General features: G+C 40.1%; 1 protein-coding gene across 4 annotated transcripts in view; it reads right to left on the bottom strand.

The window, feature by feature from the left end:
• GMEB1 (glucocorticoid modulatory element binding protein 1) overlaps window positions 1–17536 on the bottom strand; it is a 43557-nt gene extending 26021 nt beyond the window's left edge. The window contains exons 1-8 of one of the 4 annotated variants that reach the window (XM_073616204.1): window positions 17457–17536; window positions 16932–17093; window positions 7144–7244; window positions 6911–7035; window positions 6690–6793; window positions 5926–6077; window positions 4393–4524; window positions 2747–2884 (exon numbers count right to left, since the gene is read on the bottom strand). In XM_073616204.1, the coding sequence (XP_073472305.1) occupies window positions 2747–2884; window positions 4393–4524; window positions 5926–6077; window positions 6690–6793; window positions 6911–7035; window positions 7144–7244; window positions 16932–17059 (880 nt within the window). In that variant the 5' untranslated portion in view covers window positions 17060–17093; window positions 17457–17536. Of the gene's footprint in view, window positions 1–2746; window positions 2885–4392; window positions 4525–5925; window positions 6078–6689; window positions 6794–6910; window positions 7036–7143; window positions 7245–16931; window positions 17094–17286 lie in introns of all 4 variants that reach the window. The other 3 variants (XM_073616205.1, XM_073616203.1, XM_073616206.1) reach the window with 3 other exon arrangements.
• Between the last annotated feature and the right edge of the window lie 396 nt (window positions 17537–17932).

The raw sequence follows: 17932 nt of genomic DNA, 5'->3' as shown, positions 1-17932 counted from the left end.
TCAGCTCTTAGGAACCTTAAGACCCCTTTCACACTGGGGCGTTTTTCCAGGCACTTTAGCATATTAAAAAAAAAAAAAAAAAAAAAAAAAGGCACCTGAATGCCTCATCTGCAATCCCAATGTGAAAGCCCGAGCCCTTTCACACTGCTAGCGCCTGAAAAACGCTGGTAGAGCTCGGCTTAAGACCCCTTTCACACTGGGGTGTTTTTCAGGCATTTTTCGGGAGTTGGCAGTGTGAAAGGGCTCGGGTCATCGGCACACCCAGTCCAGTGGCAAAAACACGAATGAGCTGCAAAGAAGCTGCTTGCAGGACTTTTTTTTTTTTTAACGCCCTGCCAGCGCAGCGCCACAGTGTGAAAGCACTCGGGCTTTCACATTGGGATTGCAGATGAGGCTTCTTTCAGGCGCTTTTTTTAACGTTAAAGCACCTGAAAAACACAACAGTGTGAAAGGGGTCTAAGTGCAGCAGAATTTTTTAACCTTGGCCAGATCTGTGCCTTGCCACAATTCTGTCTCTGAGCTCTTCAGGCAGTTTCATTTGACCTCACGATTCTCATTTGCTCTGACATGCACTGTGAGCTGTAAGGTCTTATATAGACAGGTGTGTGGCTTTCCTAATCAAGTCCAATCAATATAATCAAACACAGCTGGACTCAAATGAAGGTGTAGAACCATCTCAAGGATGATCAGAAGAAATGGACAGCACCTGAGTTAAATATATGAGTGTCACAGCAAAGGGTCTGAATACTTAGGACCATGTGATATTTCAGTTTTTCTTTTTAATAAATCTGCAAAAATGTCAACAATTCTGTGTTTTTCTGTCAATATGGGGTGCTGTGTGTACATTGAGAAAAAAAAAATAACTTAAATGATTTTAGCAAAATGGCTGCAATATAACAAAGAGTGAAAAATTTAAGGGGGTCTGAATACTTTCCATCCCCACTGTATAGGAGCAGGGAAGGGGGTGCCCCCTGTATGTCTTATATGATCATCTTGTTCTGATGGAAATGCGAGTACAGTTTCTTGCATATATATGGGAGAGATACTACCTCAGGAAAAACACTAAAATATTCTTCCACTAACTTTATTAATCCAACAATACTTTGTGCTCCAGTCAATGAAAAGTATTGTCAGGGCTGCCCTTAAAGCAGTATTAAATCGATAATCAAAAAATGTAATATATTGCAGCTTACCAGTCCTTAGATGTGGTGGCTGCGTTTGTTTTCTTTAAGGGTTTTATCTCTGTTTTCACCTGGTGATCTGGCCAGTAACAACTCCTGCATTAAGAGTGCCCCCACTCTTGATGAAGGGGCAAAGTTATCCCCTTTGGACAGCAGCATTGTCAGTCTGGGAGAGGGGAGTGTTAGATGGACTAGCCAATTTAGTTACACTAATTGAAGCCAAACTCAAACTTGCACTGCAGTTACAGCAACATTTATCTTTTGGGATAAAGGTTTTACATGAATAAATATAAGCTAGTCATTGTAAGCACCCGCCTGACCGTAAATGGTTTGTCTCACTCTAATTGCTACATTTAAAGGAGAGCTTGTTCTGTTAAAAACAGACTTACTAGCCATATCACCAGGTGAAAAAGGGAAAGAACGCCGCATCTAAGAACTAGTAAGCCGCAATAAAATAACATGTTTGCTTTTAGGTTTAATACACCTTACACCCTAAATGCAGTAACCCATAGCAACCAATCAAACCCAATGTTTGACTTCAGCGGTGTAAATTCTGACTAGTTGCTATTCTTGAAAAAAATAAAAAACAAACAAGAACCCGCGGAATCCTATACCCTTCCCCTCTTTTCGCTCCCATTTTACTCTTATTAGTTTCCCTTTGCATAGGCTTCAGAGTTGGTGACACAATGTACCACACCAGACATTTAACACATTCCTGTTGAGTTCACGAACCAGGACCATGTGTGGTTACTTCGTTCTCTGAATAGTATGCAGACTGTAATGTAGGGATATAGCATCAGTTTGATATGCCACCCTTTACCATATGCTACTGCATATTTCTGTTACAATATATGATGCATTATATTTTTCAATAGAAAAAAAATTGAACAAAAACAATAGCAAAAAAAACCACCACTGCTACACCTGTGATTCATGCCTGTTCCGTTCCACTCAGCATCAATGGATTCTATCAAGAATTTTATTTTAGAAGTGATTAAAGTGGGGTTCCACCCAGGGGGTCCATAAAAAAAAAAAAAAATGAAAAGTCAGCAGCTACAAATACTGCAGATGCTGACTTTTAATTGGACACTTACCTGTCCCTGGGTCCAGCGATGCGGGGGATCGAAGCCCCGCTCGTCCCCCCCCCCCCCCCCGCTCGTCGGCATTTCAACTGTGGGCGCCAGGCTGTGGCTTCACAGCCTGGCACCCACTGCGCATGCGCGAGCGGCGCTGCGCGCCGTGATTGGCAGCTCAATCACCTGGGACCTGTAATGGGTCCCAGATGATTGACAGGAGGGAGGGAACAGAGCGGAGCCCTTCCTGTGCCGAGGCGGGAGTGATGTCACCAGCCCAGGCAAAGGAAGAGGCAGACTACTAGGGACCACCTAGCAACAGGCTTTCAGATATGTAAAAAAAAAAAAAATATCCAAAATGTTTTTTTTTTTTTTTTTAATTTTTCAGGAATGTTTGTTTTTATGGGTGGAACCCCACTTTAAATCAGCTGCTGAAAGTGCTTAACTACTGGAGGATTTATCACCACTTTACTCGACCAAGAGATAAATAACCTGAGGTCTGCAAAGGTGTTTGGTCACTTCGTTGCTCGACACCACTCAAGAGATCTTCAATTTCATTCTGGACCTTGCTGATAACTTCATCCATGAGTCCCACATCAGAGATTCCCTTCCAGAAAAGCAGTGTCTCTTCTAAAAGAGGAAAAAAAAGAAAAAAAAAAAATTACAAAGAAACCCCCCCCGCACAACACACACACACACACACACACACACACACACACACTAAAGCAGCACGGTAGATCCTTATGATTTGTTGCTCTTGTCTCCAAGTACAGCTGCGGCTTTTATTCACTCTTGCATGGTACACCCTAAAAAATAACTTACCAGGGCATGGACATTTTAGTATTAACATATCCTTAATTTGTGAATGAACTTTAAAAACAAGTCCTTGTTGACCTTTGTGGTTGCAGGCTCTGTTGACCAGTTCATCCTTACATTTTACAGCAAAGGCAAAACAGGTGACGGGGGAGCAGCTCATCCTACTTCCCCCTCCGAACAGTGACAAAGGAGCCTTCCAATTTGTAATTTAAACACAAATATTGTTCCTATGGTGGGAAAGAGGGCAGGATGAACTAAGCTACTGAGACAAAGTGCTTTTACTGTAAACTTTGAGGATAAATTGCTCAAATTTGTTAGGGTTTCCTCTACCCACTGCACTGAAATACCTCCTTCCTTTCCCTCCAGAACCTAGCATCTAAGGAGCTCTACACTGAACAATGTTAAATACTTACATACACAAGTTTGTAGAGTCATCTATCTCCAAACTATTTCGCTCTCCATGTCAACAGGAGAACAAAAGTAGCTTGAAGCAGCTCAGAAGGCACTTAATGAAAAAGTCCGGGAATGGCAGAACTTTTCAGAATGTGCCAGCTTGCAAGGGGTTAAGTCTAACGAGGTGTAAGCCATCTCCCGGACATCTCTTCTAGTTACATTTTTACTGAGGGCCAGGAGTACAGCTGTTGCTATACTTCTGGCACACCAAATGCTGGCCTTTCAGTGTCCCATAATGAGTTGCATGCAGACACTGTTTGTCCAGCTCCTTTTGAGAAATTTATATATGGGTAAGATTGGCGCTGCTAAGTGTTACCAATGTGACAGAGTACGTGATAAACATCCTTGGAAGATTAAATGAAAAATAGAATGAAAAAAATGAAAGTGTACTGTCACTTTAAGACATCATAAGGTGCAAATGTTTTAAATGTGCAAATACATTAAAGTGTTAAAAAAAATGATCAATGAGTAGGTGTCCAAGTGTCCATTTCTTTAGTGATTCCAAAGTGTATAGATCAGCAAAAGAACATCAACATAACAAAAAATCCATACAGAATCCATTCAATTTTAAAAGTTCATAAATAGGGATAAAGTGAAATTTGTCAATTTTAAAATAGTTTTTTCACGATTTTTTCTGAACTTTAAAATTGAATGGCTTCTATATGAATTTTTAGCAAAGGTTAGCGGAGGTCTACAGATAAGTGACAGTGTGAAGCTAATGGTTTGACATAGGCAATCTATAAAGGGACACCTGTGCACACACAAATTCCAATTTGTTTTTGGTGGCAAAAGCTCTGGGCTTTATTCTAGAATGTAGAGCTCCTGGGCCAAAAGTACTGGATGGCTGTATGGTTTCTATCTTGCCTTACCCGATATCTCTTCTCCATCTTTCCTGCTTTGGTCATCTCGGTTTACTTGCAGTGTGGCAGTAAGTCCAGAACTCCACTCTGTACTGCCATCCTCAATGGTCTCCTCAGACAAAGTAACAGAAGAAAGACTGCCTAGCAAGGGAAAAACAAATATGACTGGATAGTTAGTCGTGCACTTGATGTTTAGAATGATTTTGATAACAATGCTGATGCTTGCAAAACCATATGCAGGACGACTTGTGATGCATACAAAAAATAAAACATGCTAGTGGGTACAAGAGTGAGTCCTGTGGAACTAGAGAACAAAACACTGTTATAGGTCTCTTATAAGCGGCTAACTTTATAGCCAAAAGCAGGCCAAATTGAATGCAACTTTTACAAGAGCAGGGAATAATTTAATCCCACAAAATGTTTACTGTAACAGAGAAAGACCCAATCAAATTATCGAACTGTGTAGCTTGCAAATAAGAGAAAAATGTACTCCTCTAATAAAAACAAAATAAAAAATTCCAGTGGGCAAAAACCCTTGAAAAAATTCCCATGGAGACTAGGGCATGCTTCCCAGAAGAGTCATTTGGAACTCTTCACCAGGCAAGTGACCTGCCACACTCCGAAAACTTTGGAGAAGATGAACCTAACTGGCTCCGCACCAGTGTTAATTTTGACGTCAAATTTCTACTCAGTTATAGTCACAGTCTTGACCAAAATGCTGTTTTAGTTGTATTTTTTTTAGTCATATGAATGGTTTTGGTCATATTTTAGTTGATGAAAATCTCCAGTACTTTTTAGTCGACTAAAATCGAATGGGCTTAGTTAAATTGTAATGCACTATTTAAGCATTTCTCCAGAATTTCTAAACTCATACTAGAGTAAAAATCGAAAAACTATATTTATGGTATTAAGGTTTGAACATGAACTACACAGATTTAGCCATTGTTATATATAACCAGTGTTAATGTTTACGTCAACTTTCGATTTAGTCATAGCCTTTTGACTAAAATGCAGTTTTAGTCATCTGAATTGTTTTCATTGGATTTTAGTCCAAAAAACAAAAAAACATTCATTTTGTTGATTAAATTAACACTGCTCCACACCATGCCATGTGTCTTATCTGTATATGACACAGAATGCAGAGGAAGCTGGATGCTGCTTCCCCACAGTCTACAGAGTGCATAGGGTCAGCTGTTCATTATAAAACTAAAAAAAGTCTAAGGAGAGAAGTCATTAATGAATACTTCGAGGTTTGGTCACTATGAAGGTTTAGGGAGTGTAAGGAGGAAGACTACGTATGCCTACTATGGGACAGAAAGGAAGTAGAAACCCTGTACTTACGACTATTGTTTGGAGGAGGAGGGGAGGGGGATATATTTGGGGGAGTGCATGTTCATACTCAAAGCAAGCTAGCCATCTCCTAGATTTCAGAAAGAGTTCCACAGACCTGCCTTATTGTAATTACGAAGGCCATCAGGAATCAACAATAAAGGTCCTTTAAAACTAGATCTCAGATATTTAAGTGAAAAAATAAATCCATACCTTCTGAAGTTGGGGTCTGTACCACACTAGTTTGTCCAGGAACAGGAGCCCGAGCGCTGCTGATCAGAAGGTCAAACTTTGTACTTCGGCAAGTGTTCGTGCAAAGTTTATCATGCTGATAAAAGTCAATCTGCCCTGAATCCATCATTTTTCTGCAGAAAAGAGAAAAAAAATATTGATAAATGTCATTGCTCTTCCTGATAAAAGTATATTGGCACTTCCTGTGTTCTGCAAATATTTCTTACAGAAACATAATTAACTCTGGTGGTATACAAAAGGCAATGTATACACCAGACTCCTGACAACAGTTTGTATGGAAAACATCAGGTTTCCAAAGCCTTTGTGTTCGGTGGGGATCATTTAAAGCAAACTTTTCATAAGAGAAACGAATGCTGGCTCTCCTAAAAAAAAAAAAAAAAAAAAAAAAAAAAAAAAAAAAAATGTTGGCTAGCGGTCACTGGCCATCTGTTTAAAATGACTATCACAGGATCACATACATATATACACACACAAAAACAAAAAATATGAGATAGAGAGATCTTTATCAAAATATCTCTCTCTCACTCTACTGGATCAGTGAAGTTGACGCCAAAGCTAAAAACAGCCAGGCAACTAGCGTCTTCAGAATTAGCAGAAGATTGCCCCAGAATTTCTCTTTAGAAGTTTAATTCAAGAAGGCAAAGATTTTCACATACTTTAGAATTTAATGGTTGCAAAGGACAATGATGCAGCCATTTTGCAAAGGAATGTTCAGAGGTGCCCACCTTAGCATGACTCCCTCCAGGCGGATGGCTCGCTTCCAATCTTTCAGAGTTGATTTTCCAGCCAAATGTACAAAGTGTTTTGGACTAATCATCTGTTCATTAAACTGCAGTGAGACAGTGGCAGGTGAATAACACATGTAAGTACTGTGTGTTTTATACACACAAGTATAGAAAAAAAAAAAAAAAAAAAAGGGAAAGAAAGAAAGTACTTATCCAATTACCTTGACACATTTGACATTGATTCCAGGACAAACAAATTTCTTCCACAGTAAAACAGCCTTGCTGTCCCCACAGGTGATGGGATATGCAATGTCAATGTCCTCACCCAGTTCTACTGTACCACCATCTACAAGTGAAGGGAGTTAGTTTATTAACAGCAGTAAAGAGAATTTCTCAAAAAAAAAAAAAAAAAAAAAAAAAAAAAGGTAAGTACAGCAAAAGTTTGTTCACTAACCTAAGGTATCACCCATCTTTAGAGTGTGAGTCTCAAGAGACACAACAGCTGCATTGGTATCCGACATCTCCTCGTACATTCTGTATGGCCAGAACATCATACTGTTAGAGCCATAGATATATAATATGCAAACAGATAAAATATGAGAATCAATGACGATACTTTAATGGGGAAAACACACAGGCTGAGCTTGCTGGCCTCCAATTCTGCAAATGCTTTGTCTTTGACTCAATAACTTCATTAAGGCCCTCACACATGATCAGAAAAGTATACGAAAAATACCTCTTTTGAAGTGATCGTACAATAATCTGATAGTCTAAGAGATAAAAAAAAAATAAAAAAAGGATTTTGATTTAAATCTGATTTTTTGCAAATGTATTTTAATAAAATGCTTTTGGAGTAAAAATCTAATGATAGTTTTCTATTTAAGATACATTAATAATTTTGCTTATTCAGCATGAAATGGAGCTTAGTTATGTAGCATGAGGCTGTATATTCTGCAATATTTAAATTTTTTGGTAAACTCATTCAATGAATCCAAGCTCTGCAAGCTGAGATAACATGCACTGCATTGATGCAGTCTCACAATAACCATAAGATAAAACAAAATTCAGGAATATACTTTTATCTCATTGTTTTGCAAATCTATGTACACTACAAACTGTATGAATGAAATTGGCTCCAATATCGCTGTTTTACTAACCTGACATATTATTCTAAATAGGAAACCTTCATTTTGTTTGCAAATATTAAAAGATGCTAACTACCAGCAAGAATGAGTCCTTACATTTAAAGAGAAAATGTAATTTCAGATCCATCATGGCTGAAGTAGTGACGTCGCTCTGGCCGTCCTATGGTATGGAGACGGGTGGGCGCCATCTTAGCCTCACTCGTCTCCATACTGAGGAAGTGAGAGGACCCGATTGCCTCCACCACTACCGGCGGCTCCGGTAAGCGGCGGAGGGCGCGGGAGGGGGCACCTCTCCCACCGCAGATAACGGTGATCTCGCGGTGAACCCACCGCAGAGACCACCATTATCGTGTACAGAACCGCCGGCCCTAAAGATGGATACCTCGGTTGTGGCACCAACTGCTGCCGTTACTGAGATATCCATCTTTAAAGTAATGACAAAATATATGTATATATATATATATATATATATATATATATATATATATATATATATATATATATATATATATATATATATATATATATATATATATATATATATAGTGGCCAGTCGGTAAGTGGTTAATCAGTACAGTTGTCGTTCAAAAATACAATACAAATACATTACTTCCAATTTTTTATTCTGTCATACAAGAATTATTGTAACTTTAATAAACTCGTCATTTTTGATATGAGACTAGCATGCAAAAAATAAAAAAAATAACCTCATCATGTGTAGCAGGCATTACTTTGAGTGACTAACCCCAAACAAGTATGGAAAGCAACTAATTATGTAATTGGGCAGTGAAGGGCCAAAAGAGGCATGCCCTCCCAGTTTACCAATTTTAAAATATAAGGGCGGGACTTTTAAGGTGCTGAAGAATCACAGCTTATCACATAAGATAAGATGTAAATTTAAATTTTTATTTCATAACAAAATTTAAAAAAGGTACTAAAAGTTATCACATGAACATGCGATCCATGCAACAATGCAGCCACTTTTGCTCTACATTTTTCGCCCATTAGAGCTTCCTCAGTAGTCTTAAGAGTGCTGCATAGAACAAAACATTTATAAAACATTACAAATATTTCATATCAATATATGGATTACATAATTTCATTTCACAAAACTTTCCCTATAGGTCTATAGATAGGATTAGGGGGACAGGCCTACCAGATGCTTAAAAACAGGAACTTGTCGAGTCAATCGAGTACGAGAGTTCCAATAGAAGCCGAGCTTGTGGGACGTTATGCGACCATAGGAGGAAGATGAGAAAAACACCCATGAAATCTTGACCTTGGTTGTAACCAATTGGTTCACTTTTTCCACTACAAAGCGTATTCAGCTACTGGAGATGGAAGAGGAGGGGGATCATTGGTAGTAAATAAGGGTCCTTTCACACTGGGGCGGTTTGCAGGCGCTATTGCGCTAATAGCGCCTGCAAACTGACCCGAGAGTGCCGCTGCTTTCATTCCAGTGTGAAAGCCCCGAGGGCTTTCACACTGGAGCGGTGTGCTGGCAGGACGGTAAAAAAAGTCCTGCTAGCAGCATCTTCGGAGCGGTGAAGGAGCGGAGTGTATACCGCTCCTCCACCGCTCCTGCCCATTGAAATCAATGGGATGGCGCGGCTATACCGCCGGCAAAGCGCCTAACCGCCCCGCTAGCGGCCGCATACCGACGGTAAAGCGCCGCTTACAATAGCGGCACTTTACCGCCGACGCCCGCCCCAGTGTGAAAGGGCCCTTAAGGAGAAGGTAGCCCAAATGATTTAGAATCAGTGGGAGTCAGCTCCAATGTAGATGCTTATAACAACCACCCTCCGTGCAGAATCCAACCAAAGATTCCTAAGGAAATAGATATGCATGTACAGATTCTTTAGTATCCGACATTCAATATGCTGTGAATATTGCCAAGACAGAACCCATAAATCATTGGTTACAACCTAGTATAACACAACAAAGGTAAATATTTCATACAAAGACAGGCTAGTTCCTGTCTGGATGGTTTAGGTTACTCAACTATTCCTTATGTTTTAGGTGTTTTTCCTCATATTCCACTAATGGTCATATAACGTCCCACAAGCTCGGCTTCTATTGGAACTCTCGTACTCAATTGACTCGTCAAGTTCCTGTTTTTAAGCATCTGGTAGAACTGTCCCCCTAATATATAGACATATACAAAAAGTTTTGTAAAATGAAATTATGTAATCCATATATTGATATGAAATATTTATAATGTTTATAAATGTTTGCCCTTTTCATCTATAGCATCAACTATATGCAGCACTGAAAGTGTAACTCCACTTTTGGAAAAGAAAAAAAAAAAAAAAAAAAAACAACACACACACACACACACACATTACCCTCTGGGTGTGATCAATGTACATTGCAAGGATTATAACAAGCTTTATTGCAGATGCCTACGCTTTGTTATTCTGAAGAAATTCCTCTGTGCCTCTGTTCTGAGTGGGTCTAATGGGAGTGGTTTCATAATTAACTGTCAGGTGTGCAGCTACAGGGCTCTAATGAGGAAATATGCTTGACCTGCATCCCTTTAGACGTGTTCTTATTGAAAGTATCTCACCAAAAATGAGATTTTGTTGCAGGGGATGCCTGAAATCTGACTTGTATTTTAGGCAGACTTCTGGGAAAATTGATAAGCCAATAACACAAGCAGGAAATGATGAAATCTCTGGTGGGGAATGTGGCGCTGTTCAAAAATATATATAATAGGATACTAATATCCTACAAAGTGGTGGTAGTATATAAAAAATCCTGTGAAAAAATCATGAACAAATAACATATCAGGTGAAAGTGTCACAAGTGTCAAACAACATATAATAAAACATAAGATTGAAAAATCAAGTGCAAATGCGGTGTAAATAATCCTAGAAAAAAAATATATATGTGCACTCAAAAAAGGACAGCAAAAATAATAGTACTGATCTGCAAAATCGCAAAGGAAAAAGCATAAAAGATACCAAAAAAAAAAAAATTATATATCCAAAATATGTGCAGATATGAACAATAGTATGATAAATAGTGTAGTGATGTAGCAGAAATAAATCACCATCCAAAAGATATTAATGTCCGAGCAGATTTAAAGTTCTATATATATAAAAATAAAAAGGAAAAAAAACTCTGAGAAGTGACTTTGCTTCCAAACGAATCCCGTGTAAATAATTGATCGTTGTTTAATCTCATTCTCTGGAACCCCCAATTGTGTCCCCACTCACCGGAAAGCCCAACCCCTGCAGGGGTAATGGGCAAATGAAAGTAAATCCACCAGCAGGAAATTGATCGATATTCCCCTCTGTGTTGCCGTGATCTTCTTCCTGGTTGGGCTGTCAATGGTCTGTCAATGGTCCTCCAAAAAAGTCCACCAGATCATGTCCATATGTATGGGGAAGAGAGGAGCCTCATAGTGTAAATCCAAATTAACTTTTATTCAGTCCACTTACAAAGAATAGTTAAAAACAGTGACTAACAGATAAACCTGTTCAGCCGGCTAGTGTAAGGACGATGGCTGGAACAGTTACTGTTACTGTTATATATAATATATAACAGTAACAGTAACTGTTCCAGCCATCGTCCTTACACTAGCCGGCTGAACAGGTTTATCTGTTAGTCACTGTTTTTAACTATTCTTTGTAAGTGGACTGAATAAAAGTTAATTTGGATTTACACTATGAGGCTCCTCTCTTCCCCATACATATGGACATGATCTGGTGGACTTTTTTGGAGGACCATTGACAGACCATTGACAGCCCAACCAGGAAGATCACGGCAACACAGAGGGGAATATCGATCGATTTCCTGCTGGTGGATTTACTTTCATTTGCCCATTACCCCTGCAGGTTGGGCTTTCCGGTTAGTGGGGACACAATTGGGGATTCCAGAGAATGAGATTACACAACGATCAATTATTTACACGGGATTCGTTTGGAAGCAAAGTCACTTCTCACAGAGTTTTTTCCTTTTTATTTTTATATATATAGAACTTTAAATCTGCTCGGACATTAATATCTTTTGGATGGTGATTTTTTTCTGCTACATCACTACACTATTTATCATACTATTGTTCGTATCTGCACATATTTTGGATATATAATTTTTTTTTTTGGTATCTTTTATGCTTTTTCCTTTGCGATTTTGCAGATCAGTACTATTATTTTTGCTGTCCTTTTTTGAGTGCACATATATATTTTTTTTCTAGGATTATTTACACCGCATTTGCACTTGATTTTTCAATCTTATGTTTTATTATATGTTGTTTGACACCTGTGACACGTTCACCTGATATGTTATTTGTTCAGGATTTTTTATATACTACCACCACTTTGTAGGATATTAGTATCCTATTATATATATTTTTGAACAGCGCCACATTCCCCACCAGAGATTTCTTGATTTTTTGGATTCCACCTCGGTGGCTTTTTCCATTTATTTTGGGGGGGCTGCAGTTCTCCTTTAAAACATTGTCCTAAGCGCGGGAAATTTTGAGTTTGTGTAAGCAGGAAATGATGTATCTGGGGACTGGTCAGTACACACTGTGGTACAACAGTGTTTCTCAACTCCAGTCCTCAAGGAGCCCCAACAGGTCATGTTTTCAGGATTTCCCTCAGATGAAATGGCTCTGGTAATTACTAAGGCTGAAACTGATCAAACCACCTGTGCAAAATAATGGCAGGCCTGAAAACATGACCTGTTGGGGTGCCTTGAGAACTGGAGTTGAGAAACCTTGGTGTACAGAACAACTCCAGGTAACCATATTGCAATGCATTCGCATAAAATTACAGCAGCTGGAGATTGAAAAGGAAAGATAAATTTTTTAATAACATTTAATTACAATATGATTAGTGTCGCAATTTTATGCACTTTATTAATTTTTCTTTGCTTTTTTTTCCCCCACAAAAGCGGAGTTACCCTTTAAGACTCCTGAGGAAGCTCTTCTGGGCGAAACATGTAGAGCAGAAGTGACTGCATTGTTGCATGAATTGCATGTTCATGTGAAATAAAATGTAAATTTACATTTTACCTTGTGATAAGCTGTGATTCTTCGGCACCTTAAAAGTCCCATCCTGGTCTTTAAAAAAGTATGGAAAGGAGGCAAGGACTACACTCTGACCTAGAGCTGCATGATTAAAGAATGGAAATCGTGATTCTATTCTCCTCATCTTAAAACAGCATTTTCCCGATTTTATGCAAGAAGTGCAGAAAGTTCTCTGCTCACTTCTGACAAAAAATAAAAAATAAAAAATCCAGGCAGCCTGCCAAGTTTTTCTCATCATTGGAGATAAAAAGAGAAACATTTCCTTCTTAGATCAAAGGGATGAACTTCGGTCTGTAAATGAGGTCAGTTTAACCACTTAAAGATTAACCTTTTTCTGACACTTGTTGCTTACAAGTTAAAAATCAGTATTTTTTTGCTAGAAAATTACTTGGAACCCCCAAACATATATATTTTTTTTAGCAAAGACCCTAGAGAATAAAATGGCGGCTGTTGCAATATTTTATGTCACACTATTTGCGCAGCGGTCTTTTAAACGCAATTAAAAAAAAAAAAAAAAAAAAAAACCACACACACTTTAAGCACTTGCCGACCAGCTGCCGTCATTATACTGCGGCAGGTCGGCACGATCCCGCAAATCGCCGTAGGTGTACATTGGCACCTTAAAGGGCGATAGGCATGCGGGCCCCCTGCATGACAGGGGACCCAATGCACGTGACCGCCGGCAACCTGCGATCGCGGGCACGAGAGCCAGAACAGGGATGTGTGTATGTGAACACACAGATCCCCATTCTGACAGGAGAGGAGAGAGATCTGCTGTTCCTCCAATCAGTCCCATCCCTCCACCAGTTAGAAACACATGAGGGAACACATTCAACCCCTTTATCGCCCCCAGTGTTAACCCCTTCCCTACCAGTGACATTTACAGTAATCAGTGCATTTTTATAGCACTGATCGTTGGATAAAAGTCAATGGTCCCAAAAAAAAAAAAAAAAAAAGTGTCAAAAGTGTCCGATCTGTCCGCCACAGACCCACCTCCATTACTAGGGAAAAAAAAAAAAAGAAGGCCTTGTCATTAATGTTGAGCATGTTACACAGAATCATGATATTTAGCAAAAAAAAAAAAAAAAAAAAAAAAAAAAAAAAAATTGTGATTCTCATTTTAGCCAGAATCGTGCAGCTCTACTCTGACCCCTACTGACCTGCATACATAGTACATGTCAATAGTTGATAATGCACAGAAGGCAAGGAGCTTGCCTTTTCAAAAGGATGTCATCCCCCATATCCCCTTTAAAAAGTGAAGATTTGCTATGTTATAGGGAACATTCAGAAATATTGTGTGCCTAAGCAATACCCTCAAAAGTGTACCTTAAATTTCTCCTGAGAAAACAGAGCACTTTCATATATGTTAGGGCAACAAGGGGCATGCCTGTGCCCATAGTCTTATAACTGTATATCTGCAGTGTAAAAAAAAAAAAAAGAAAAAAAAACCTATTTATATATAATGCACTGCTGCCTCGGGCTGTTACTCATGAGACTTGGTGATGACATTACCATTTTGCTCACGGTTCTGGCCCTGCCTCTACAGGGATGGTCAATTCTATACAGCAACACAAGGCACAGTAAGACAATATTGAAGAAAATTTGCTTCATGAAGGTCACAGAAAATACTGGTGAGAAGTTATATAATGAAAGCTGCCCCCATTAAGGATATGTATACCAGAATATTCAATCCATATAGCTCTTTATTAAAAATACATTTAAAGACACTATACAGGCTCTTTTTCAAACATGAAGTACTGTAAGCGTTTAAACAATTTTTTTTTTTTTTTTTTTTAACATACATGCCTATACTTCCCTGCTCTGTGCAATGCTTTTGTACACAGCAGTCCCGATCCTCTTTCTCTGGGCTCCTCAGCCGGCACTCCACCTGGTGCCCCCTCGGAAAGCCTCTTTCCATGGGGGCACCCCACGGGCTTGCTCGAGTCCCTCTGCTAATTTCATTGACACAGTCAATGGCTCCTGCTGCTATCTGTCCAATGAAGAGAGCGGCAGCAGCTGGAGCCGTAGCGCTCAAGTACATCACTGGATCAGATCGGGCTCAGGTAAGAAAGGGGGGGGGGGGGCAGAAGGATTTTCATTTTAATGCATTAAGGTGAAAAACCTTAAAGTGGTTGTAAACCCTCCGAGTCAACTTAATCTTAACAGATAGATAACACAGGCAGCTGATCGCTGCCTGTGAAAGTGCACTTACTTGTATAGTTTCAATGTAAATCGTCTGTTTATCTTTGATGAGGTCATGTGCGATTGCGCAGTATGCTCTTTCATTAACGGCATGTAAATTGTGCAGTTTCTGGATTTCCTGCATGTCGGGAAATTACAGTGAGCAAGATTCCCCTCTGAACGGCACAGAAGTCTTGCGATGCAGCAATGATAGTAGGGGTGCAACGGATCAATTCTCGCAACAGAGTCACGGATCGGATCATTTTCGGATCAGCAAAAAAAAAAAAAAAACAAACACACAAATCTTGTTACACCCACCGGAGTTTTAGATTTAAAAGCTATTTTCAACACAAAACCGAGCTTATATGCATAAATACAGTATTTGTGCATATAAGCTCAGTTTTGTGTTGAAAATGGCTTTTAAATCTAAAACTCCGGTGGGTGTAACAAGATGTCCACTTGTCCCCTTCTCACTCTATCATTATTGTACTGTGCAGGAGTGTGGGGTGTAGCAAGATGGCGGCGACGAAACGTCACTTCCTGTCGAGACAGCGGCCGCTTCCGGGTGTACTAAGATGGCCGCCGGCTCCGGAGCTAGGCCGAAGCCACGGCCTTTCCTATGGCTGAGGCCGAAAAGTGCTCCTTACGGATCACGGATCGGCAACGATCCGTTGCACCCCTAAATGATAGTCATTTCATGTTTTCATTGAGAATGCTCTGTTGCCGTAGTAACGACAATCAAGATCGAGGTCTGGTTACAACGCTACGGCGCATGCGCGAGATTTCGGCAGGGATACATACTAAGGGTGGAAATGACCTCCGCATCGGCTTTGGAAAACAGAAGAAAGAATGGCGCGGACAATACTGCAAAATCAAACGCAAAAAAAAAAAAAAAAAAAAAAAAAAAAAAAAAGGTACTTCTAACGCTCGTTTAGGAGTAATTTATATATCTCTTGCTTGGCAATTTAAAAAAAAACATTGCAATATTATTAAAATAAGAAATCTTTTGCGGGGTTTACTCCCTCTTTAAGGCTTTACAACCACTTGAAGCATGAGGTACTCAATGCTAGAAAAATAGTTGATGGCAAGAAAGCGGATCCCCGTAACATCCCTTACCCATCAGATGGGTGCAGAGGTGGCCAAGCTACAGGTAAAATATAATAAATTTCAGAGTACTGCTACTAAACATATTCAGCATGTGCCTAAGGGCAGATACTGCCTGTTACCTCTGCAGTGTCTCCACCTGGCCAGTGGAAACACTAGAACACTAGGCCCCTGTGCCTCACTGATACAATATTGATCTTTTTATGTCCAATAAAATCATATCTCTGTAGGTGCATTTTTACGCGTGTATTTATTTTGAATGGTATAATATTGGAAGCACCTCCCTTCAGTTTTCGGTAGGGTTGCCACCTCATCCCTTTAAACAGGTTCTGAGGGGAATTTAATGCAGGTAAGGCACAGAGTTTAATTACCACTTTAATCAGCCACAATACTTGTTTAGCTTTAAAGGGATGAGGTGGCAACACTAGTTTTAGGGTACAGGCGCCATTTCAACCCGTCACTCCCTGGATTCATTCAGTTTTGGGTTATTCAAAAAAAATAATAAAATGCAGCGTGCAAGGGGCCTAAAATGAAAACAGAAAACGCTACGTTAGCGTGCAGTCATTTACAGGCATACGCACATACATAGCAACAGTGACAATTAGAAGAGGGAGAAGAATCGTATGCATGTATACGCCTTTACATGTGTATGAGCAAGGCCTTGATCTTTTCTGTCAACAAGATCCTGAGTTTATACATCAGTAAACGATTACGTCTGCGTGCAAGAGAGGCCTAATGCTGCGGACAATGAAATGTTTCCATTGCACACACACTTACCCATGGGGAATAGATTGCAGCTGCAGGATAACCTGCGTCTTGGTGTCTTCAGGGTCCTCGCCCTCCGTACAATCGCTAGGAATCACCACAACATCCCCCATGGGGACAGTCACCTCCGCGTTGGCCATATGTCACATGGGTGGCTTTGCCGCATTCAGTAATCTGGTAATTAGAAAGTTTGTCAACTATGTATGATCAGAAGACATCTCATGCAGCTGGAAACACCCCCCATCTCTACAAACATTGCACAACTCTCCCAGCCCTCATTCCACTCACAGAATACCAGCTACACGAACATGAATCACAAGAGAAATAAAAACAAACTCTGCCTTATTTCCCCACACCACTGACACACCTGCGGGGCTCAGCTCCCTATAGAGAAAGCTTCAAGCCTCCTTTCACAGTGGTACATTCCACTCCATAATAGCGGCTGACTCCCTCCTCTTCCCCCGATTGCTCACTACTACTCAACTCCCCGGGATTGTCCGGACCTCACCAGAACGCGCATGTGCTATTCACACCTACCGAGCCGGCGCACTCCCGCCACTTCCGGTCAGATGAGCGCGCGCACGAGCCGAGGAAGACGCTTGTTCTCCCAGCCAATCAGCGCGCGAGATACAGGAACGAGGGTGTCAGTATGGTGTGTCCCACGCTGCTCAGCTCCACGCATGTCTGCTTTTATTGACTTGCCCTATAGGCAAATGGCTGAAACTTTATATCATTAAACATTGTTTGAGCACACTGTCAAGAACAATTGCCTTTTTTTCCCGTTAAAGAAGCCCATTTTTATTTGTTGCATTTCAGTTCTGCTTTTTGCAGTCACTTCCTGTTTACATGCAGGCAGTTTTTATTGTGGGGGTTGCTGATGGTGACAACGGTGGACTGTGCATGTGCAATGCCATAGCTCCCAACTGTCCCTGATTTTGAGGGACTGTCCCTGATTTGGAACAAAGTCCCTCTGTCCCTCTTTCTTCCTCATTTGTCCCTCATTGTGGTCTGAT

This window comes from Aquarana catesbeiana, linkage group LG02 (assembly GCF_042186555.1).
Source record: "Aquarana catesbeiana isolate 2022-GZ linkage group LG02, ASM4218655v1, whole genome shotgun sequence".
NCBI lineage: Eukaryota > Metazoa > Chordata > Amphibia > Anura > Ranidae > Aquarana > Aquarana catesbeiana.
This window is presented reverse-complemented; position numbering and strand designations above follow the sequence as displayed.